Source organism: Tinamus guttatus, unplaced genomic scaffold, assembly GCF_059628265.1.
Source record: "Tinamus guttatus ecotype Peru unplaced genomic scaffold, ASM5962826v1 Tinamus_guttatus_pri_ptg000104l, whole genome shotgun sequence".
Taxonomy (NCBI): Eukaryota; Metazoa; Chordata; class Aves; order Tinamiformes; family Tinamidae; genus Tinamus; species Tinamus guttatus.
Window position 1 is genome coordinate 1,510,921 of NW_028288638.1, and position 25,190 is coordinate 1,536,110.

General features: G+C 39.6%; 1 protein-coding gene across 3 annotated transcripts in view; it reads left to right on the forward strand.

Moving 5' to 3' along the window:
• The first annotated feature begins 395 nt into the window (after nucleotides 1–395).
• TPK1 (thiamin pyrophosphokinase 1) overlaps nucleotides 396–25,190 on the forward strand; it is a 264,754-nt gene continuing 239,959 nt past the window's right edge. For all 3 annotated transcript variants that reach the window (XM_088520866.1, XM_088520869.1, XM_088520868.1), the window contains exon 1: nucleotides 396–471. In XM_088520866.1, the coding sequence (XP_088376992.1) occupies nucleotides 429–471 (43 nt within the window). In that variant the 5' untranslated portion in view covers nucleotides 396–428. The remainder of the gene's footprint in view (nucleotides 472–25,190) is intronic.

Below are 25,190 nucleotides of genomic sequence, written 5' to 3' on the forward strand. Positions count from 1 at the left end.
AGCGCCAACGCAGGCCGCATCCCGCCGTGCGGTCTGCGCTCAACGGCCGGCACCGCTGCGCGTCACCAACAGCCGCCCCCTCCCGCTGCCGAATCTACCGCCGAGCAACGGATGGCGGCGGCGATCGATCCCCTCGGCGTTCCGCCCTCTCCCCGTAACTCCGAACCGCCCTGGCCCGCAGGTACCGGCGGCCTCGCCCGCTGCCCCCAGCACCGCCGCTTCCCGCCGCCTCCTCCCTCCCCGGCCTCCGCCCCGCGGCCCCCCTGGCGAGGGCGGGCGCTGTGCGCCCGCTTCCCGCAACCGTGCACCCGCAGGGCGCCTCTTGCCCGCCTGTACGCTGAGGAGGAGGGACGCCGCCGGCTCCGCACCTTTCCCGCGAGCCCTGTGCGTTTCTGTTTGGTGTCGGTGCTCCCCGCTGTTGTGGCGCCATGGAGCGCGTGTTCACGCCGCTGGACTGCCTGCTGCCCGCGGGTACGGTACCTCTGCGCGCGGGCGGCGCTCCCGCGCGGCGGCGCCAACGGCCGCAATGGCCCCAACGGTCGCTGAGAAGCGGCGCGGCCGCGGCGCTAGGGCGAGGAGGACAGAGCCTCCCTCCACAGCGCTCTGAGGACGGGGAAAAGTTAAAGCCTGGGTGCCTGGGTTGGTCTGATCTCCCAGATTGGTCTCATCTCCCAGCCCTTCATTTCTGTTAAACCGTTGTAACCTACCGGGTAAGGAGGTTGCATTGACTTCGCTGAATCCCAGGGTGTATGCACAGCACTTACTATGTCCCCTGCTTGACATGTTTGAAGCTTAATTTGCTGGGTATCATGTGGTGGAAGCAGGGGGAATGCTTCTGTGCTTGTCTGCCCTGACCAACTGATGGGTGATCACAGGTTCAAGTCACATAATTGCACCCTTGTGCTTATTTTTAAAACAATAAACTGTAAACTGCCTGTTTTGGTTTGAGGAGCTGCGTGTATCTGTTAAGCAGCAGTACCTTAAGTGAGCATAACAGAGGTATGCCATACGCAAGCTGCAGTTTTTATGCAGGAGTTTGTTACCCTTTTAACCACTTCAGTTTCATTTGGTGCCTCCAGTCAAATTGACACAGTTTTTTGGGTTACTTCAGTAAAGTTTGCTTGGTTTGGCTAGAGAACTTGTGGACTGGGGTTCTTGTTGGTGCTTTGCAGTATGCTGCCTGAGAGCTCTCTCTTTCCCCTCTTCTTTGAATCCACCATATGCACCCGGCCTAGCTCTTCAGTTATGCGTGATAAAGCTTCTGGATTTTTTTTTCTTATATTATTGGTTTTATTTAGCTTAGTTTTGTTTAGTTTTCCCATTCTTAAACTATTCTTGTGTGTTCAATTTTTTGTTTATGTTTTTGAGACCTGAGAGGCAAGTATGGCCATGAATGTGTATCACTAATCCCACCATCTGTACATAAGGATAGAGCACCTGTAGCAGACGCAGGTTCACGCAAGCAGCATGTAAACCCTTCAGAATAGGCACCTCTTGGCTGTGTTTGTGTAGTATCAAATTCAGCAGGACACAACTTGCCAATCAGTATAATACCTGAACAGTTCCTCAGTGTTATGCCAGCAACTACATCTTTCTAAAAGGTGATTTTAAAGTTACATGAAAGTTAGTTTGACTTGCTGGCTGAAGTACAACTTGCTTTGCTCTGCTCTGTTGAGGCATAGTGACTGACTCGGGCTGCTGTGGTCACGTAGATGTTGTTAGTTATTTACTAGTATGAAGAGGCTGAGGAAGGGGAGATTGCAACAAAAAAGTATACTTTAATAAAAAGCATATTTAAAAATTTCCCAGCAATTCTTTTAATTGTGCTTTGTTCTAACTTATAGAAGGTGTTTTTTTTTTTTTTTTCCATTGATTCAAATTAGGGTATATTCAAAACTATTAAAAAAAAAGTTGTATGCAAAGTGTTTCTACTAGAAATCTGCTTTTAACACTGTGTAAGGGTTTATCATTTGTTTTGGGGGCTTTTCTTTTTTAAGATGCATCCTTGCTTTGGCTAGGAAGAAGGAATGTGCATAAAGACAAGATTTTCATGGATTAACTTTGATTTGCTGCAGTGTGATATCTTCCTGTGTGAAATGAGAAGTAGCTACTTTCTAACAAAAAGTACAATAAGGTGGGTCAAAAAATCTCCCAAGGGATAAATTCTTATGATGAGCAGGTATCATCTGCTCTAAGATAGTTACTTTTCACAGATGTTTGTCTGATGGTAAGGCTGCCATATGCCTCCAGTTTGCTGCAATTGTTTTGTTTTGTTTTATTTTATTTTATTTTATTTTATTTTATTTTATTTTATTTTATTTTATTTTATTTTATTTTATTTTATTTTATTTTATTTTATTTTATTTTATTTTATTTTATTTCTCTCCCTTTTCCTTTCAAGTTATGTCTGGTTAGAGTTAGAGGACTTGGGATTTTCGTGTATGGATTTTAGATGGCCCTCAGCCATCTCAGAGCAGAGGCTTCAGCTGGATTGCAAGAAGCGTGCTGCATCAAAGCAAACAGTCAGTGTATGTGTTTCAAATTGATTATATGGGATAGTGTGCATGGGAAATGCACTGTGGTGCTGCACCCAAAGCCCATATCGTCACCACTGGAGCCATCATTACTAGTGTTTCAGATAAGCGCAGCCTGCTCAAGGTATGCAAGACTGAGCAGACTTACGTGGCAGTTTTGCAGTTTAAAATCTGATAGCCCACTTTTGGAACTCAAAGCTAAGGTTTTCATAAGTGGTAGATAAATTGGGATTCCAAAATTATTCTTGAAGGCATGTGAATAGTTGTTCCCTTAAATAGCTTCAGTGGGATATGCATTTAAGCATCTAAATAACATAATTTGTGTAGAACATGACACATCTTCACGACTAGATCTGAGGTTACAGAATAAACTTGCAAGGGCTTTAAATTATACAGCAGATCTTCATGCTGTATATAAATTTCTGATCACTTTTCAAAACTGTGTGTAAAGACAGTGGCAAACTGTGAGAGGGAGAGCGAAAGGCTTTCCAACTATGAGCGCGGCAGTTATTAGTTACTTTTATCTTTCATAGGATGTTCAGAAGTTACAATGCTGACATTTGCAAGAATAGAATAAATACTTAAGGGCATAGGAACCTAATATTAGGTTCCTGTTTAGAATTTCAGGGCTACCTGTACCTCTGTAATTTTAATCAATGTAGTTAGAGTGAGATCATATTTAGATATCAGATTTTGCATCAACCTGTGTGGCACCCGATTGAGGCCTGAGTAGTAGAAATTTGAGAACTGCTGTGATAAACTAATACACTCAGAGCCTCAGAGATTTCGAGTATTATTCAGTGACACACCTGGAGTGCAGTTAAAAATCATGGATATGGACAGAAAGTTGTGCTGTGCACTTCCAAATTGTGCTGATTTGCTTAACATAGTTCAGAACAGGTAATGAGTTAGAATCTAAAAGCAAGGGCGAGCTCTAAGTTTGAGTACTGAATGCGAAACAAATATATTTGTACTTCCTCATGCAATGAAATCTGAGCAGCTCTTTGAAGCCCTGTGTGCTGCTATGAAGGAGTTGGGTGGACGCGTCATGGGCCAAGGTTGTGATGAAGTTGTAGAGGGTGGCAATGGGTGATGTCAGCCTGTGAATCATTGCAAGGGTGGCTCTGTTTCTTTTGGAGCATCCTTTGATGGACTATCCCTTTTCTTCCTGCTGTTTATATCCTTTTTCTTTCACTATCATGACCACCTGCTGCTTGCCCCAGATTGTGCTGCAGGCATTTATGTGGAGAGACAAGTGTTTAATGCCATGAACTTTAAGAGCTGCATATACTCTGCTTTGACTGCTTAGCAGTGGGAACACTGCTGCGTGCTCTAGGAAGGTTACCTCTGAATGCCACTTGCAATTTTTTAGTAGTACAGAATGGCAGCTCTTCTTACTAAGCCATGTTTCGTAACAGGGAATGTTCTACATTGTGTTCCAGAATATATATGGCTGGATTTTTGTACGTTTGCAAATAAAACTCATGTTTTTTTTTTTTTTTTGCCTTACGCTATCCTTAAAAAGTGCAGCTTACTATTGGTTTTATCAAGTGGAGTGCTATGCAGAAGGAGGTTATTTTCCTTGGCTTGTAACCCAAGACCAAAGGGACCCAGGAGTGTCTTGTCTTGCTGAGGAGGAGGGACTGCAAAGCAGAAACCCCTGTGGTCTTGCTCTGTTTTGTGGCTCAGAGGGCTCATGGGAGTTGAGCTTCTTAAAATGGACAGGAATCACAGGCTTTTTGAGCATGTTGGTTCCTTTCTCCTCCCCAGCCCTGTGACAAAATGTGCTCACGAAATGTGCTCTGTTAAGAGCTAGTAGATGAGATCAGATCTGCTGAAGAGAGGATAAGCTTGCCATTTTTCATTTTCTCTTCCTAAGCTTCAGGAATTTTGGTGGTTTCATCAAGACATGTCTTTTAAGTAAATCTGGATAGATCAGAACATTCGCAGTTTGCCTTGAAATTTGGCCTTTCTTACTTCTAAGGACCAATGAGGCATATGCAGCTGCATGAGGGATGGCATTTTGGGGGCTGCTTAAGAATCTGTAATGATTAGAGAATAGGGTTTGAATAGGTATCAAAAGATTTGCATCCATGGAAGGAGATGAAGGAAATAGTAGGAGCAAAAGGCAGCAGCCACAATGCAAAGTCTGTGACACTGTGATTTCTGCCTGGGGGTTCTCTGCTACTACAGGTAAGTTACTCAACACTGGTACCCAGTTAGTTGGGTTAATAGTACCCCTACATGCCTGCAATCACAGCACATCTTCTAAAGAGAAGTGGGGAAGGCAGCTTTTGACATACTTTGGTCCCGAGGGATGCTTCGGAGTCAGCTGCAGGCTACAAAAGCCACGCATAGGCAGCAGGCTAAACTGCCTCTCACCTATTTTCTTCCTTTGGTGTTTGTGGAAGCATAACATGATACATACTTTCTCAAAAGAACAGGAATCTATCAAGAAAGTGTTCAGTCTTGGTACACTTCTTATCCTGGCTAGAAATATCTTAAATCTTAATTAGCTATTTATTGCCATCTGGAATCAAATCCAGTTATGCTGACGAAGGCTTTGTAATTTTTGGAATATCTCTAGCTGATCTGCCTGTAATTTTTTTAATTAAACTTTTTTTTCTATTTTTTCTTCCCCTTCTGATGCTTTAAAGTTGTAAGCTCAATGCACTGAGGCAAGGTCATCTATGTGTCGTGAGAGATGCAGCCAGAGAGATAGGATAAAGACTACTTCAGAATTATGTGAAAATATATAGTTGTCTCTTTGTGTAAAGGGACTATAAAACTCTGCATTGAATTTAAGAGAAGGAGAATAACAGCTAGCAACAATATGCTGTGGATGCTCTTCTGTCTTTCGGGGAGCTTAATTGTCTGCTTTTTGACTATACGTCTTCTCTTATAAATGTTACTACCTGTCAACAAGTTGCTTCTGATAGAGTTTTATCACCAGGTTCCATTTTAAGTGCCTGGAGCTCAAGTTCCCCTTCCTAAAGTTCCCTTTTCACTGACAGTTAGGATTGAAATTTAAATCTAAACCAATAACATCTTTGCCATACACTGAATGACTTCCAGTACTTAAAATAGGTGATCTAGCAGGCACATCAATAACCATCTAAGTGGCCCTTTGCCAGAGTCCTGCATGATCTCAATGCCAGGTTACCTTGCAGGTTAATGTACAAAATTCTATAGTAGTAATCAGGAGAGTTAGGGGGTTAGGAAATCAACTTGATTCTACTAGCTGTTGAACACTAAAAGCATATGGAAAATGACGGACTCACAGATTATAAGATAGCTTTGCAGTTTTGTAGTTCTTTTGTGATTGTTGTTGGGTCAGGCTATTAAAGTTTTGGGCAAATCAAATCAGTCAGAAGCTGTGATTGAGCCCAACTAATCTCACTGAATCTCACAGAAAAATGTTACCATGGATAACTTGGTTAGATGGGAATATAGTGACAGAGAGGGCAGATGTGATACTAAAAAGAACCGAGTATAAGAGCAGGAATGTCATTGGAACTTCTGAGATGAAAACTCACCTTCGTTATAGCTTGCACAGATGATGAAGCACTGGAGTGGACTCCTTCTGGAAAAGCCTCTTTTGGAAGTTAAAATTTGAATTTTGAGTTAGTAGTTTCACTCTAAAAGGAAAACAAAAACAAACAACAACAACAACAACAACAACAAAAAAGGTGTTTCAAAGCTTTGGGCTTCAGAGCCTGTCTAGAACCTGTCTAGAAAATTGACACTGGGATAGAAGTCAAAGTTTTGTGTTTATGGACCTGGCTTGGGGAGGCCTGGCAAAGGCTGTAAAGAGATGCATTCCTCCACCCCATGCCAAACTCTGCTATCTATGTGACATAAGTATGTAAAGCACTGTTAAATGAAAGCACTGTTTTGCTTTTGTAGGACTAATATGTCAATCAAACTGGGGACTATTCTGTGAATTGTGGCTTTGGTTTTGGGCAGTATTGGTTTTGAGCAGGGGAGTTACTTTCTGATTAATGTTCATAGCTAATCTAGCTGTGGCAAGCGAAATGTTGAAGTACAGCACAAGTGTGAACCTAGGCGGAAATTCCTGTACTTTAGGATGAGCTAAGAAGATGCTAGGCTGTAACCACACCTAGGCAGTCGTTTAGCAGATGGTGCCACTTAAATCACTTGACACTTTCCCGAGGTTGGTTTGTGTCACAGAGCAGCTGCATGAATGCAGAGTTGGTCTCCAAGTGCTTCTTTTTGAGAGTGCGTTCTTGGTGAGACTTTTATTTATGGGAAAATCCTGAGGACTGAAGCAAGGTCTGTACTGCAGATTTTGATATGCATATCAGTAACGCTCACACACCTCAAGTTCTTCGTCTGTCTTAACTATGTAACCAAGAGCATCTAATGCGACACTAACATAGGCAATGCTTTCTCTTTTGGAAGCAAGCAGGGAAAGTACAGCAGTTCTAAGTGTAGATTGTGTCCCCTTGTGAACTACTTTACCTGCACAGCTCTACTTAATAGCAACATCCTGCTTAGGTGGTTATCTTTCAAGCTCCCCAAAAGGCAGTGTGATTTAAATAATAATAATGAGTATGATTTAAATAATAATAATAAAGCAATATTGAGGAAATTTGTAAAGAACAGCTTAACATTTGGCTTTCCAGACTTTCCACAGGTCCTGAAAGGTTGCTGCTGCAAGAGTTTTCTTCACACTGGCCTAACACTATTTACTATCTTTACAAACTGGTTTAAGGACTTTCTTCAATAAAAAGCCTTATTTGCAGTCCTGTCATTGTAGGGTGCTGTCGTATTTTGTTGTTATGGAGAGTACCTTCCAGTTAACTCTTATTTGTTTGCCCCAAATCTGCTCTGTCTGCCATGTGTAGTACACAGGCTTTGCAATTTAGGAGTCATTCTGATAAAAATTAGTTTTTCTGATTACTTCAATAAGAGCGGGCAGTGAATTTAAGTGAGTGTTTTGTATCTCTACAGAGAATGAACATGAGTCATGTCAGATGCCTTTCTTGATCTTACGTGTTTCGGGGTTTCCCCTTAGAAATGCAACTTCCTAGTTCCCTTTGGCTCAAAAAAAAGCTTGTATTCTTCTTATGTATTGGTCAGAGCGAATACTGCTGCTATGTTAACCTTGCTGACACTGTACAGTTTTGGCATTTGAACCTATGAAGGACTTTATTTTTCCATCTTAGTTTGCTACCCTGTTGGAAGGTCACAAATTCTTTTTTTTTTTTTCCTCTACTTACAAAGCCCTTTAAGTCAATAGGAAGGTAGTTCTGCTTAATAATGCTTTGCTTTCTCATCTGGAGCTATAAGAAAAAAAGAGGAGGAAAAAAATAGTACTTGTAACTGCCATAGTCGCATTGACAATACTGCTAGTGTAAGCCCAGTGATACAGGGAGGACAATGCTGGTGTCAAATTAGAGGAGCGACAGAGCAATGCTGAAAGAAAAACAGACATTCTGTGTCTTCTCTGCCACTCTGCACAAAGGTTTCTGACAGGGACGTGGCCAGAGTGTTGTGATGTGGCCAGGCTCTGCATCCTTCTTCGCACTGCGGTGGGCTGGTCTTGCTGTTGGGGAGTGTGAAGTCTCTTTTAAAGTTACCGCTTGCCTTGTGGCTTCCCCCAAGAGGACAGGGAATGATGAGATAAGTGCTAGGTCACGGCCCTGTGCTGCAGGTCGTGGGAATGGCTAGATGGTGCGCGAGAGGGGGCACTTAAACAGTGTCACCACAGCTGTTTCAAGGCACATGTGCTGCCAAAAGCTTCACATGGCAGCTTGTTCCGGGAAGGATGCGTTGAGCTGTTCTAGGGATGCAGTTATGGAGCTGTGCTGTTTAGATAATGCATTATCATTTATTACTTGCACTTGAGTTAAGGGGAGCTGTATTTTGTCAGGCAGACAAAGGCGTAACGAAATGCTGAGACTGGACATCTGAGCCAGAAAAATGCGTACTTGAACTAGGGACAACTTTTTGGCAGGGAGGAGGATAATCAACCGTTTGGAGGAGGATAATCAACCGTTAGAGAAAGTTGGTTTCTTCATTTGTTGCAGTTTTAGGGGTATCATTCGCTTCAAACAAGAATGAGTTGCAGGCTGTCATGAAAGACCAAGACCAGATTGTCGCAGTGATCTTTTCTGTTGTTTTGATCTGTAAATCTGAAACACTTAGTCTACCAAAGACAAGAGTTCTCTTCCTTACTGTAGACAAGTAGACAGGGCAGACAAATGGGAAAGGAAAGGAACCAGTACAGGATACTGCAGTATCAGGTGATTGGTCTCAGGTTCCATAGGAAATATTTGAGGAATGAAAGCAGATTTCACATCTCTGGAAATGAAATTCAGAGAGCTCCACATGCTCTAGTGCTTGGTTGGTCCGCAGAAGAACTGATTGCAATAAGACTATGCTACACAGTGTGCTGAATTTACTGCTGGTTACTGTGAGCTATCAAAAGCTTTAGAACTATTTCCATAGACTCTAGCCTTATTTATCTATAAATATTGTGAATCCCATGAGGAGGAAGCAAAAGCTTGAATTTAGACAGCAGAGGGAATGGTTATTCTGAACTTATACAGCATTATGCCCAACTATTCCGTTTCTCGCCCAGATTTACATTTAGTGAATACATTTATTGAAATAAATAGCCAGTTTCCTTTGAGAATAAGCTGGAACTGAATAAATGTAAAGGCTTCAGAGCACTAACAAAGGGACTGAACTCTAAAATAATGCAGTTGTACAGCCCAAATAAATGTAAATTAGAGCTGCACAGAGGATATGTAAATTTAAGCAGCCAGAGGAAGAGTTGGGAATGTTTTGCATGAGTTTATAAACTTAGAATTTTGTAGTTTGAACCCTTTGTTACGGTTTTCTCTGTATAAATATCTTCCAATAGTTTTCATCTTTTTTTTTCCCTATGGCAATACATACGGAAAATATGCATTTCATAATTACAACTCTAGTTAAAAGAGTTCCAAGTTTCTAAGAGTTCAAGAGTTCTAAGTTTTTGTTACTTTTCTTGAGTAGAAGAAACTGTAGAAAGAGAAAAATTTTGAAGGGAAAGCCCAGTGACCTGCTCAGTGAAAGAGATTTTGGCTGCCAAGGTTATCTGTATGGAAGAATCGTCTCAGTCATAGAGAGCCTTTCTTTTTTTAAGAGTAGGCAAAGAAGAATCAATCATGTAGATAGAACTGGTTCTTCTTTAGGGCAGAAGAAGATTTTGGGGTAGATGGTCTTTTGAAGACTTGGCTGTAAGGAGGTATAGGAGGTTGGAGTGTGTTTCAAGAACCATGTGTGTAGAGTCAGAGCTTTCTGTATGCCTAGCAGGCACTGAAGGCCTGGCCATTTCTGCAGGCTGTTTCACACACAGTTAATCACCCTAGCTTAGATGGGAGTCCTCAGATGAAGAGGAGTCACTCCCAGGTTTTGAATTTTTCAGGCAGTAAACTACTATATGCTCTCTGCTGCAGCACAGTAAAAGTATTTGTCCAAACATGATCTTTAGCAAAATCCCAGATGACATTGAAGCATACAAATATATGAGAAGTGGTATGAGGTGTGAAACTCCAAAAAATCAGAAATAGAGTAAAATCAGAAATACAGAGTAATACCCTGGGTTTACCAGAAAGTGAAATCTGTCTCTGAATTAAATTCGTCAGCTTTTGTACTGCTGCTCATTGAGACTTGATTTTTTTCAGATTTTGGAGAGATTACCTTACCCTTATTCTGTTAAAGTTTACAGATTATCTTTTGTACTTATAAAAGAGATAGGAGCAGCCTGTAGAGACTACAACAGGAGTTTTGTAGGAATCTGTTTTCTCTGGATGCCCCAAAAGGAGGACGTCAAACCTTTGAGAAATTGGCTCTTAATTTTTTGCAAATTCAGAGTATGGTTTTCTGAGGGTAAGAAAGCACAGATGAATGCATCTGCCGCAGAATTTCTCTATAGTTTAACTGGTCCAGTTTATACTAACAGAATTATTTATATTTTATGAATGTCACCATAGAGACAAACTGTATTGTCAGTGCAATTTATGCAGTCATTGTATCTGATGAGAATGTGTGCCTCAACACAGAGCATTCCCAGTGGTTTGAAGTACAAGAGTTAGGTTAACTTTTCCTCCCCTTGAAGAGAGGAGCAATTAGCAAAAGGCAATGGCACTAAGATCTTTTCCCTGATACACTACATCAAGAAGTAGCTGTGCTGATGATGTGAATTATGCTTAACCATTTGTCTGGAATTGTAATTTATTCCTGTTCCTAGATAGGGATGTCGGTGCCAGTGGCTAGTAGTTCATACCATTTGCTTCATCAAAATAAAACGCATCTAGAGATGGCAAAGGGAGAAGAGCTGGAGGAGACTGGAAAGAGTGTTTTCTGAGCTGCTAAACCATAAGGTTGCCGAATAGTCTGGAGTAACAAAAGTTGTAGGTGAATTCCTTAGGGAAGGAAATAGGGATTTTCAATCAAGCAGCTGCTCTGCTACCATTATTGCAGTAGGCTGAGACTGCAAAGGGCACTGAAGGTAATGTCAAGAAACAGAGAGAAAGCAAATGGAGCAAGGTGCAGGAATAAATACAAGTAGCCTCTAAATAATATGCAGGCTAGAATTTATTTGATGGATGCCAAAGGTCATTGTTTTTGGTGTTTTTTTGAGGGAAAGCAACACCCTGCCTGAGAGGACAAAGAAGACATTTTGTTCTTTGGGGGCATAAAACTAACTTTTCTAATTATTCTTGACATTTTGTCATTCATGCTATGGGCTTCCTTAGAGGATAGAAGTAAATAGCCAGTCTCCTGTGAGAGTGAAACATGAGCTGAATGAATTTAAGGTTTTGAAGTGTGCTAACATTGGCACTAAGTCCTAAAATGTTGTCAGAATTGCAGGATAAGACAACAGGGAACAAGGCAAGACACTTAGGGTAGATTGGAGAGGCAAAGTAAGTTCTTCTGAATATAATGCAGAGGAATATAAATAGGAAAGAGATTCATGTGCAGCTTTACACTTCAGAAATTTAGTTCAAATGTATTGTTATTGTAGCACCGTGATGACCTAGCAGGATGCCTGCATTATATCCTGTGACATGACAATGGCAAGAGGGTGTTTCTGTCTTTAACACCCAGAAGTCTGATCTTGCACAGAAAAACCTTCTGGCTGAACTGTTCAACGTGGAGGGGTTCAGAGCCTGTGTGGGGACTTTTCTTACAGCCCTGGCAGCCTGAAGAACCAGCAGCTCAAGCAACATAGATATTTGCCAAACAGATTTTGAAGATCACTAAATTTATACAGGACTTCAAAAATAGCTAAGAACATTTTGCTAAGAAAACACTTCAGTTTTGTTCATGTGATCTTCCCTGATATTTGTCTTAATTTTTGATGTCTCAGTGTTATGCAGCATTTTGTCTCCATATATTAGGAAATTCTTCTGCACTCTCTGCTGATGTTCATTCAAATCTGTTTTTCCCTCAGCTGTACTGTACGGTGTTGTACAGAGTTTTTCTCTTCGTAGCTGACAGTTCTTTTTTCTTCGTAGCAGTTTCTGTTCTTTCAAACATTCCTATTGTTGTTTGTTCCACATTTAGCTGAGTGTCTCTGGGAAAGGCCCTTGTGTTCAGTGAAGAACAAAAAGTTGTGTTTTTTTCTGTTTATGCATTTCCAAGTCTCAGGAAACCAAAGATACTTGGATTTTTTTCCTGAGTCCAGTGTTGCATGATGTTGAGAAAGTTTTTAACTTTGCTGTGCTGCTATTCCTCATATATAAATTAAGTGATAGGTTTTTGAAAATACAATGTTTACAGGCTTAAAGTGTAGTCACTAGGATCTATGTGTATATATATATATATATATACATATGTATTAATTGTTTTTGTTAACTGTGGATTTCAAGTTAATGTGCTTTGCTTTGAAAAACTTGAACTTTTTACAAAAACCTCATTGCTGCTGTGTAGTGGCCTCTGCGTCCAACAGGATATAATCATCATCTGTGTAAATTTGTTTGCACAGATGTGGTATAGAAAAAAAATAGGGGTTTGGATTAAAAAATATTAAGAATATAAAGTATCTAGGGTCCAAATTAAGCATTATTTCAGCGTCTTTTCAGAAGAAGATTGACTATTGCAGAAATGCAGCTGACCAAAAATGTATTTTTGTTAGTTCCAAAAAAACAAACAAAACCAAACAAAAAGCCCAGTTCATATAAGCGCAGAACAAGCTTTGCTTTCATGATTAAAGGTAATGAGGGAGGACTTTGGGAGTTTCCTCCCCCACAGTGAGATGCAGCTGCGTATGGTATGTCTTTCCAGGTGACCTTTACCTTCTCACTAAAACTCTTTAGGAAATTTGCTTTATCTGCATATCTCCCATGTGTGAAAATTATTTTAACAATCCTTAACCTATTTGAAAAATACTGAAGGTGCTATTAATGTTTTTAGATTGGTAGTGTTACAAACAAAGGCTTTTTGGGGGGCCTTTTTTTCCATTTATGTAATTAAAATTTTGTCAACCACAAATAAAAGTGGGATTGAGCAGACTGAGATGTTAGAGTTTCTGTATTGAAGATGTTAACTTTGAATTTTTTTTTAATTAACAGTGCAGCTCCTGAGAGGAGATGCATCAGTAGCACCTGTAGCATCTCTTGAAGGTTTCGATTCCTAGTCCTTTTAGAGTTAAGTGTATATGGAAAAAAACTAGAAAATAACTTTGCAGATTTCTGTGTGAATTTGAATGTGAATGGATGTGAATCAGTCCTAACTAGGTCTGTTGAGGAAAGCGTAAATGTCATTCACTTTTTACAGAATGCCGCCAGGTACATTTGAGTTTGTGAATGAGGTCCAGTGAGTGTACAGCTTGCTTAGCTTCATCTCGGTATTACAGTTTTAAGTCTTCTAATCCTGTACGCTCTGACATAGGGCATTTGATTTCCTTGAAAACAAAGTCAAAGGCATTGCCAATCTAGTGCTTGCTTACCTAGGATGTCTCAAAAAGCAAATATAGCTGAGCTAATTCAGAATATGAAATTAAAATGGTCTTATGCTTTGGTAGAACCTGCTAGGTTTCCATGGAGCTCACTTAATAAAAAGGAGGTTGTCTAGAAGTAGCATTGCTGGACTGGAAGAGTCTTTGCGCTGGAGAGGAGTGATTCCACCTTGTGTTTTAATTTGGAGAGGTCAGAGTCAAATGGCAGTTTTATCTTGTCCACTTGAGAAAGTTTATTTGAAGGCATGAATGACCGTATTTGGAAGCAAACCTGTATAAATCTCTTTATGGGCTCCAGTTCATATTATGAAAGCAGCTCACTAAGCAGAGCTCAGACAAAACCAAAGTAAACCTAGTAGGACCTGAACAAGATCTGACCAAACAGCTGAGGCAGTGCATGTAGCACAAGACTCTTACGGGTATTTCTCCACAGGTCATCCTTCTGCTGTTAGTGTATATTTTGCTTGGTGAAGGTTAAATCCTGTAACTTCTTTAATATTTTAATATTTAACATCTTCAATATTTTAATCCTTACAGAAGTAGGAGAGAGAGGAGTCTCCAATTAGATTGCAGTGAAATAGATACGATCCCTAAGGAGTTTCTTTGCAAGTTGCTTTTTCAGTGTGTTTGCTAGACCCACTCAGGCTATTGCTGGGTTCTGTGAAATCAAGAGTATCTCTCTCTGTGCTTTGCTGGGATTCAAATGTATAGCTTCCATTAAATGTAATGGGAATGCTTAAAAACACTGCACTCTGTAGCATTATTATCTTTTCGATAATAGTATGTGCTCAGTCATTAGCACAGTGGGCGCTGTGATGCCCTGTCTGCGTGCTCGCCGCAGGGCTGTGACCCTTTCGGGCCCCTGCAGCATGTGTGGGTGCCACTGCCCCGCTGCACCTTGCCCTGCCAGCTCTGTCACAATCCTGCCCTGCCAGCCAGCTTCCTGCCGGTGTCAGGAAGGCTGCAGTTTGGGCCTCCGATTAGCAAAGAATTTGCCAGTCTTTGCTTCTGAGAGGGAGGCTTCAGCCCTCGCTGACCTGGTCATTACAGCATGCAGAGTAAATGTATAGGCTGCCTGTTCAGAGAGAATTAAGAAGCTAATTGGTGAACAAATGCTTACTAGTTTTCTTTTGGGAACATACTGATTAACCCTTCATTGTTAGGCAATTTTATTTTATATTACATTATATGTCTGCTTGATGTTTTGCAGGCACTGCTCCGACTTATTCAAAGGAGACACTTTTAATAAAAGAAGAGGACGTTATTATTTCATTGCATGTTCTGTAGTTGGAAACTTTGCTTTTAGACTGTTATTTCTTTCTATGTCTCTTCTCCCCTCCCCTTGCCCCGCTTGTTTTTGGGAAATATCCTAAGACATTCCACATTAACTCATCCTGTTCTGAGCATGAGGAACACTCACCCTCCTCTGAGTGCTTTGGTGACTATAAAAGTGTAATTAAAACTTTATATTAGCATTGAAATGTGGCCTCAAAAATGAGGCCCTTTGCTCCAGGCTAGTGGAAATTAACGTGTAATAGTAAAATGATTCGTATTCAAAACAGTTTACATACTAGTTTAAGGCAACAGCTATGTTAAGACAAACTATGAGATGTGGGAAGGAGGAAGCTCCAAATAAAAGTGAGACAAGTACAGTCAGCTCTGCAAGTGGCAATTACAGCACCCAAACTGCTTAACTGTTGTTCTGTATCTGTAGGCATAGTGGCACCAGGTAGGTTCTAATAGATTTTAAGGATGGTGTGTAGTGACCTTAAAGTTTTCAAATATGTGGGATGACTTAACAGAAAGCACTGAAAATTCAAATGGCTCACACAGATGCTTTGGACTGAAGTGTTTTGAGACTATGCAGAGCTTGGGTTCTCTTCACAAATCCTCTCTGAAAACAGGGGGCTGCACTGTCCCTGTGGGGCTGCCCATAGCATAAAAAAAACTTTATAAATTCTTTTTGATGTTATGTGAATAAGGCTAATAATGTAAGTATTGCCAGAATTAAGTCTGGCGCCTGTCATGCTTTTATAGTGTCAGAAGAGTTTTTTGTATGGCAATCTAAGCTAATACCAATAGAGTTCTACAGCAGTATTGTTCCATATGCCTGCAGTATTTCTTAGGTAAGAATCTACCGTTTTAAACACCAGACATTGTCGGTGGGATTAAATAAATACATGATACAGCTTATTGCTTTGCCAGCTTTCTCTATTTACCGTTATACTTCTGCTCTTGATTTTGTTCCTGGTACACACAAAATCTGTTTATTCTTAAGAAAAGGCAAATCATGCCCAAAGAAAGAGGGATTTTTTTAATTTTGAGATGCTTAAGGCTAATAAATGCCTAAAAAAAAAAGAGAGGGAAAAATAATAAAAAAAGGAAACAGGAAACTACTTTCTATCTATGTTTTTCTATGTGTGGCATGTTTGACTGCATTGGTTTGGATTTTTGTAATCTAACTCTTGCCTTTTATCTTGTTTGACTTTGTTTTCATATTCATGTTTTAATTTTCATTTCACTTTTAATTAGTTTCATTATATTTGATGGCAAAATGTTTGCTCTATCATCTTCACTGTTAATAGCCTAATTGTTTCTCTTGCCTTAAGTAATATCTCGTTAACTTTATAAGCCATCTTTTCCACATCATCTACGGAATTAATTTCCTGTGCATGTAGTTGTATTGTCTGCAGCATCCCCCAAAACTTTCTAAATTAGCATTTTTATTGTTGTATTCATTTTTTTTTTCCTGTAAGAATTCAGTTGTGAAGAAAGTTGATAAAATCATTGTTATAAACGGACACTAATTTCAGGCAATAGTATTGGTGCAATGGTGTAGGAATTCACAGGTAATACAGGGAGTAAAAAAGGGGAACGGAGGGAGATTTGAAACAGTAACAGAAAAACTGATTATTATTTTCTAGATCCAAACCACAATTGTCTGATTTTTGTAGGGCAATGCAGTGCGACAGCGCTGTATTTCAGCTGGGAAGGTTACTGTTGCTACGACCTTTATTCAGTCTATCTTTTAAATCTTTGTTGTAAATCAGGTTGTTTGGGCAGGGAAAGGGAGGTAAAGAACCAAGCTGTTGGTTTATTACATATGTCATGAAAGCAGATGAATAATAAAAGTCCTGTCTGGAGTGGTATTTAACAAAACTCTACTGCTAAAAGCATAACGCTTTGTTGTTGTTGTTGTTGTTGTTGTTTTTATTTGTTTTTTCCCCCCCTGTGGAAATAGAATCTATCTTGTGATAGATCCAAAGAAGCAGATGGTTTGTTCCAGAGGAGCTTTGGTAGGGGGACTTTTCCCCCCCTCCTCCTTCTCATCCTTCCCAGCCTGTAAGAGCTGCTGTAACTTGGTTCGTATCATCGGAGGAGTTGGATGTGATGAGCAGATACTCTGTGCCCTTATGCAGGTCTTGGAAGGAGAGACAGTTTCTCTGTACTGGAACACTTTCATGACTAAAAAAAAAAAAAAAAAAAAAAAAAGCCTTGTTCTTGCTCAGGACACAAACTTAAATCCTCAAAAAGTGTCCCAAATAGGTTTCAGCTAGATCCAACCAATACATTTGAGTTTCAATTATCTTAAAATGTTCCATGTTAAACGTGACTACATTTGCTCATTAAGAGTGGAAGTTCTCTAGAATGAAATTGTTCACATAAAGTAGGATGAGTGGGATTGATTGCTTAAATTTTGGCAGTTTGGGGAACAAACATGTTTTCAAAGCTCATCTTGCCTGTGACCAGCTTCAATTTTAATAGTGAACATTTTGAAACAAGAAAATATTTTTTCATATTTTTCAGTTTGCTCTACTTGCTACATGTTGCCTTACTTGATGCGTGTTGTTTCTTTTGTATACTTTTAGAGCCTGGTGCTGTGTGATCAAAATATATTAATTCTTTATAGAAATGTTTTAATTCCAGTGTGCTTAAATTTTAGTGCTGTTTTGTATTTTTTTGTAAGACAGAAAAAACTGACACTTGAGAAAAGACAGCTTCTATAAATAATACAACCCTTATGTAAAATCCAAGACAGTAGTTTCTAAATACCTGCACTTCAAAAAAGAAGGCAAGACAATATAAAGTAACTTAAATATATGTTAATTTTCTGTTAATGTACACATTTGCTTAATGGTCCTGGTATCCAAAATATTATTGTGCAGTCTAAAGACGTACAATGAAATAAAAGATGCCAAAAAATCTTTCAAATTTTGCATAATTAAGCCATGTACATTTTTAACTAAGATGCATCTGGCAGATTCTTAGCAGATATGTCTTCCTCTTTCTTCATTAGTTTTGATAGTGTTTTATCCCTTCATATCATCTGAATGACTAGCACCAAGTGTGTATTTTCTGCAGTTTTGAAGTTCGTCAATCTGTTGTTAAGGTACTTCAAAAGTGGTAGTTAAATAGCATGGAAATAGTCAAATTTGATTTTGGTTCATTAATCTCTGAGAGAGTTTTACTTCTGGGTTAAGTGAAAGCAAGGTCAGTCCAAATCGGATGTATAGGTAAAATATAGTCTCGGTTTTATACAGGGAAATTTGGTTCAAATCCACCAAAGGAAAATGCAGCTGCATCATTGTAAAAAATGCATGTTGGTTGAACTAAGAAAGTAACTGTTCTAGATTAAGATTTTACTTTGCCCTCCCAAATGCACTTCCTGAAAGCAAATGTGTCCACCTTGCATTTGGATGTAGTTTGTTTCAAGATTGTAGGTTAAAATGGGTGACTGGAGGCCAGGTTTTACAGCATTGCTTTAGTCAGGTGGGTGCAGAGAATTTCTTGTGTCATGAGAACGTAACTGGAGTAGTCTTAAGTATAAGTAGTGGACTCCTGATAAGACTGCTTAATAAGTACTTAAGTAGTCTTGTCTGGAGTCCAATAATCTGCAATGTGATTCTTCACAAAGGTTCTTGTTCTGTGTATTAATAGTGCAGTGTAGTAGAATAAAGCTTTTAATATTTACATATTTTTATATTTATATATTCTTATATACCTCTCCTCCCTTCAAGATGGCTTTGCTGTCATTCTGAAAGAATAATATGCAGGGTTAGATGAGTTCCAATATCAGCAGAGCCCTGAATAATTTTCAGTTTAATGAATCATATTATTTCCCTCTGTTGCTAGGGCTGCATCTTCATTGCTTAATTTTTGTTGACAGTAAATAAGCAATATGCAAAGTCTTAAAGGGCATTTGGGTAGTGATTCGTTAGTACAGATTTCAGTTCACATGTTAAACTGTTCCTTGTGAAGTAAAGCACATCTCACAGCAAAAGTGAACGACAGAGCTTTTCCTGTTGTGTGCTTTGTCTTGTGTGTCCTTGTAGCAGTAATACTTATGAGATTTTATCACTGTATAGCCAGTAAATATTCCAATGAATAACCATTCCTGGAAAGAATATATTTCATTTATTCTTACTTCCAAAATTTCTCTTGAATATGTGTTGAAAAGATGAGTTATCTTAGTTGAGCACCTCCCAGAATGCAGTCTCAATTGCTGAGGCACTGAATTTTTACTGAACTCACTGATCAGTCAGGATTCAGAATCTTTCCTGATAGTTATGTGTGTGATGAATCTGTTCCCAAAGGAGGTGGAATGATGAGTTGATAAGCTGTTTTACACTTCTCAGGATTGGATAATATAATCTTTTAACTAGATATAGATAGGACAGCTTTTTGCTTTGGAAATGAGATGCTGCAGCATGTTTACCGGGAGCAAACATACCCACTCCCATTCATTAGAATGTTTGAAGTAATGTGTTTTTCCTGGGTATGTGGTGAGTGAGATGTATCTTTTATCTTCTAGTTTATCAAGTCATTGTAAGGGTAGTAAGAATGGAAAGCATTTGGTATATCATGTAGTGGAAATACTGTGTATCTTGCATTATGTATAGTGTTGTCAGCAGGTCAAGGGAGGGGATCCTCCCCCTTTACACAACTCTGGTGAGGCCATACCTGGAGTGTTGGGTGCAGTTCTGGGCTTCCCAGGACAAGAGGGATGTGGAACTTCTAGAGAGAGAACAGAGCAACAGAGATGATTAAGGGACCAGAGCACCTATTGTATGAGGAAAGTGAGCTGGGCCTGTTTAGCCCAGAAGGGAAGATTGAGAGATCTGATCAACATGTACAAGTACCTGAGGGGTGATTGTAGGCAGAATGGGGCCAAACTCTTCTCGGTGGTGGCCAATGACAGGACAAGGGGTAATCATAGAATCATAGAATGCTTAAGGTAGGTACAAGTTGAAACACAGGATGTTCCATCTCCATGTGAGGAAGAATGTCTTTGCTGTGGGGGGTGACAGAGCCCTGGAACAGACTGCCCAGAGAGTCTCCAGAGAGTTGTGGAGTCTCCTTCTCTGGAGATCTTCCAAACCCGCTTGGATGCCACCCTGTGCCACGTGCTCTAGGTGTCCCTGCTGGAGCAGGGTGACTAGGTGATCCCTAGGGGTCTCTTCCAACCTCAACCATTCTGTGAATCTGTGATTCTGTACAATCCTTTTCATGCTTTCAACTCGGTATTTTTATAGTAACAAGAGATTTCTTTTCCTTCACTTTTTCCTATTGAGCTGTTACTACAGAACATGATTACAACTACAGTTTTAATATCTAGGAAGTGTCTACTAATTTGTATTAATTCATGCACAGCTCATACCTATTAATTTCTGTGTGAAGATTTTCTTCTAGCTTAATTGTCTCTTCTTTCACTCGTATCTACCCTCTGACATATTTGTCTCCTTTCCTCATGTAAATGTTCCAAGCTCTTCTTAGTTTCCTTCTGTACGATAGATTCTGCAGTCTTCAGATAATCGTAAAACACTATCAGGTCATTGAATGTGGGTAGTCAGAACTGTGTGGGATGCTCCAGAGAAGGTTTTGTATGTGATAGACAAAACTGTAAGAGCTGCTCTTTAGTACCTAATTTACAAAAAAAAAAAAAAAAAAAAATAGAGCCTTTTTCCTGATAATATGTTTTTTAGCTGTGCAACTGAAGAAGTTGGTAGCCCTTGCATGTCTAATCCCAGATGGGCAAATGTAATTTTCTTTTCTTGGTGGTGTAAATCAGGATTGGCTCAGTAAAAATTCATCAAGTCACCCTATTGCAAGTTGTCTCTGAATAGGTAGACACTTTTGAGTTCAGCATTGCCTTGTTCAGGCAAAATACTCTTCTAGCTCAATTGTGAGTTAATTTAATATTGCACAAGTGCAAGATGCACTTCTTGGTAATAATACCTTGTACTTCTCTTGAGCTTTTCATACTGGAATGAATATAGGAATGTTTTACAAGCATAAATATCTTGCATTCCAATACACTCAGTAAAGTAGATGAGGGTGGTGGAAATGGAGATAGAGATGGTCGGGAATTTTTCTGAGAACTATTTTTTAGAAATGTAGGAAGACCAAAAATGTTTGTTGAGAGGATGTTCGTAGTGCAAGCATCAAATTTCATGTCAGAGCAAGAAAAAAGGTGAGGCTGAATATCCCATAGGTGGGTAGTCCAGTTATCTCTTGGCAGTGTTGTTCCAAGGAGTAATTCATACCGTGCGGAAGAAACCCACACCACGCAAGCGCTCCAGATTGTGACTGGGCGCTTACTGAAAGGCATTTTAACCTATACCTGGATGTTTAGGTGATGGTGCTTCCCGTTGTGAGCCTGTCTGCTGCATGGCAGTTGTAGCCCATGTGCACATGTTAAACATGGCTTGGATTCAGCTTTAGGTAGCTTGGATAATGATAGTGGTATGGTGCCTTCGAGGTACTGAAAGAAACTATTATTTATTGTTCTTTATCTTTGCATTGCTTACTGTTTTACTAAGGTGACAGGGATGTTGCTTCTGAGCTGCAGTTCCTGATCTTGCGTTTCTTACCTTTATGTTGTGAACTAAAAGCAGTTCTCTGGGAAGCACCACAGAGGCCATCTCTTCCATTCATAAATGAGTATCTGTTACACGGTGTTTGAGCGACCTGGAAAAATAGGGATTTTTACTGGTCAGTATTTCAGTCCCCCAGTTTCACAAGCATTTCTGTGTAGTTGCCTATACATGAAACAGTTTCCTCCTTCATCCCTTTACAGGCAGTAAGTTATTTCCTTTCATGTGAGTGCTGAATGTCTTCTCTGTTTCAGCCAGTTTGCTGTTTATGCTTCTGCTTTCTACTCTCTGCTTTTCAGATGTATTTGGCTTCTGGTTTTGATAACGCAGGTTTATTAGATAATTCCTTAAGATCACTTCTGGTTTAATTGCGTTTCTATGAAAAAATGACACAGACTCCAAAATGGGCCTTTCCTTGACATTCTGGAAGGTTACATCGGTGATACACTCAACTTACTAGGCCGAAACCCCGTTAACAGAAGGCCTGCTTGTAGTGCCAAGGTGTCACCTGTCAGTAAGATGTGACGTTTGTTCCATGCTTGCGTTGTATGTTGCATAGCCAGAGCCACGGTAACCTAGCTCCATTTAAACAAGCACCAGCTCTTTGCTGTTAGAATGACTAAAATGGATGGAAGTGATACAGTGATTCTGAATCTGCTGTAAGTCCCTGAAAGTTTTGATAGAAGCAGCTTTGCTAGTTTTTCAAGAGGGGAAGTGTTCTTCAGTTGCAGCTTTTTTAGTTACTTCTTGCTGAAAAATAGGAACTGCCCTTACCTTTGACAGAAATACAGATGGATGCAGCTGATCAGATTATGAATGCACCTTTTCTTTGTACGTGGGCAGACTCAGTGCCTTGCCATGGCTCTACAATCACTCGGAAGCAGGAGTTTCATGAAAGCCTTGGGAAGGATTTGCAGTTTGTCTTGTCTTTTAATGAAAAGCTCCTCCTTCTCCATCAAAACTTGAGAGTGATGAATAAAGCACAGATTCATGGTATTTCTTGCATAGCTATCTAAAGGTGACTTCATATAAAATACTGCTGTATACTTTCTGTTGAATCCTCTGGCATTGCCCAGTCTGGTTTGTTTGGTTCACTGCCTCTGGATTTCCTGCTTCTGTAGCAATTTTACTCCCTCTTGTTGCAAAGTTCCTCTGATGATGAATGGTCTTATTCTGCTTACATTATCCTGCATCACTACTAAGCAGTTTTAAAGAAGGACTGGTTTTGTGAAACTCCTTCTGACAACCGGATCTGTCATTGTCTCAGCAATTTGCCTTTTTTTTTTTTCCTCTTTCTTCTTTCTCACTCCAATTCCTGCTTTTAAGGATAGCTGTTTGAGTGCTATATAGTGATGCCTTTTGCTCCCACAGAGCATGAGGCTTCACTGGTCTTGGTGGAGCTGTCCTCTCACACAGGATGACACTATACATGTGGGGCCATTTTTCATTGAAAGAACAAACAAAAAATATGGCTTGCTTCTGTTTTCCTGATGTAAAGGATAAATAGTAGCTGTGCATGGGGGAAAGAGTACCTTCTCTATTAAGAAGCAGTAGTAGTCACTCCAAAGCAGAAAAGATTAGGAAAAGACTATCATATGGCACAAGAATGATATTTTGGGACCTCACAAATTTTTAATACTAATATGTATTGAATGATATAATGATATGATTATATGAATGATATAATTAATATAATTAGCATACTAGTATATGTACATTACTTTATAAAAGTGTCTTCTGTTTCCTGGAAACATTTCTGCAGTGGAGAGGGCTTAAAGTTTGTATGAGTGGCTTTTGAAGCTGACAGAAGGCAGAGGGGATAGCAACTTCAAGCTGAAATTCATTCAGTTTAAAATAAATAAAAGGTTTGAGGCAGGTCACTTGTCTTGCATTCATTGTGATCAGGAGTGTCTGCACGGTTATGTCAGCAAGCCGATGGCTGCGAGCTAAGCCACTCTGCCTGGATTTTGTGTCACAGCCCTCATGTGACTCTAGCTAAAATACTTGTGCATGAGCTATGTTTGTTCTGAGACCTGCCAAAAGACAGGTGTCACATGGGAGATGGCAACAGTAATAACTGTGCTACGCACCCACCTCTAAATTAGCTTCCTATGCACTTATATCAGGAGAAAATATTCATATCTGAGGCCAAAACTCAGCCTGAGTAAGGGAACACAGCTCCGCTTAACCTCACCTAGCATACTGTCGGTGTTTTGAGGATGAATTTATTCTCCAACTGAATGCATGCTGTAAAAATACTTTAGAATTGCTCTTTCAGCATTTTGCACAAGTAAAGAGAGAAGTCCACATCTCATTGTGAGTCAGTGTTGCTGAATTAAAGTATGCGTGAACAGACTTACTCGAATGTTGCTTGCTTAGTTGAAATGTGAGGAGGTGGTTAATGCATGGTGCAAATGCTTGCAGCTCGTGGATGCTCTCTTTTTTAATGACCTAGCAGAATCCAAAATGGGATTCTTTTTCTTCTCCCCTGCTTTTATTTTCTGGTATGAAAAATTTATTGAGGCAAATTTAAAAAATGACTTAAATAGAACAGTAAAGAGGACAAGAAAAAGAGCAATTTACCATTGTTATAGGAACATCTTATTTCAAACCTTCCGAATGTGGTGTGTGTAGAACAGATTTAACATTTGCCCACACAATTAGCTAAGGGATTGTCAAAACGAAATTTACATTGCAAGACTATATATAATTTTAATGACATCATAACTAAAAGAATAACTGAAAATCTACTTTTATCTTTACCATCAGAATTTTGTTGCCATGAAAGATCTCTTAGAAACCAAAATTGCGCATGTTAGTGTGATGTTTTGAATAACAATGACAAGAAGAGAATTACAAGACTTACAAAAAAAAAAAAACCCAAAACATACTAAATAAGCTTGCTGTTGATAAGCTTGCAACTCCTAGAGGAGAGAAGCGCATGGAACTAGAGTAGAGGCCATTGAAGGCAGTGGCTGACTTCTGTGAGCTGGTGACAAAGGTCTTTGGGGCCTCTTTCCAATGAACTCGAATCTCCTCTGCTCTTCAGCGTGGCAGCAGTGCCCGTGAACCTCCCTCGCTCAACGATGTGCAAGGAGGGGCAATTTGAGCCTGTCTTTAAAAATACAGCATGTGTTTAATGTCTCCTTCCCCCCAGTACTGCTTAGCCTTTTTAAGGGCTCTGCGAGTCATTCATTAAATGATCTGTTGTGGTACATATCAATATTACCATTTAAGGTACTTCTTTTTAAAAGCATTTCGTTTGTGTCTTTGTCTTAAATTGCAGCTGAGCAACAATATCCTTGATCAGTGATCTTTATCACATGGACTTCCATGTTCTCTTTTTCCCTTAAGTTTTCCAGGAAAAAGGACTTTAGTTTTATATTGCATCCAATAGTAATAGAGTTAGGACAGTGTTAACGAAAAGTAGGTTCAAGATTAAGAAAACAACCTTTAGAAAACAACAGAAAAATAGATTTTTTTTTCCTCAATACAAGAACAAATACACCTTAACAAATAGACTTTGAGGTCTCAAATATTTAGAAAATGACAAAAACAGTTCTTTGGAGCTTTCAAGGAGTATTCCGTTGGGCAAGAACATAATCTTTTTTTTTTTTTTTTTCTCCCTCTCATAAAGTTGTCATATTATAACTTTCTCTTTTTGGAGCATATATTGTACTGCTAATACATTTCCTGTATTTCACAAGTGTATTTTTATTTTAAAATACTTTAGGAGAAGGGAGGAAAGGAATATATGTGGAGAACTAACCGCAAGCAAATAAAATTGATATTTTCTTGAAGGATAAAAGA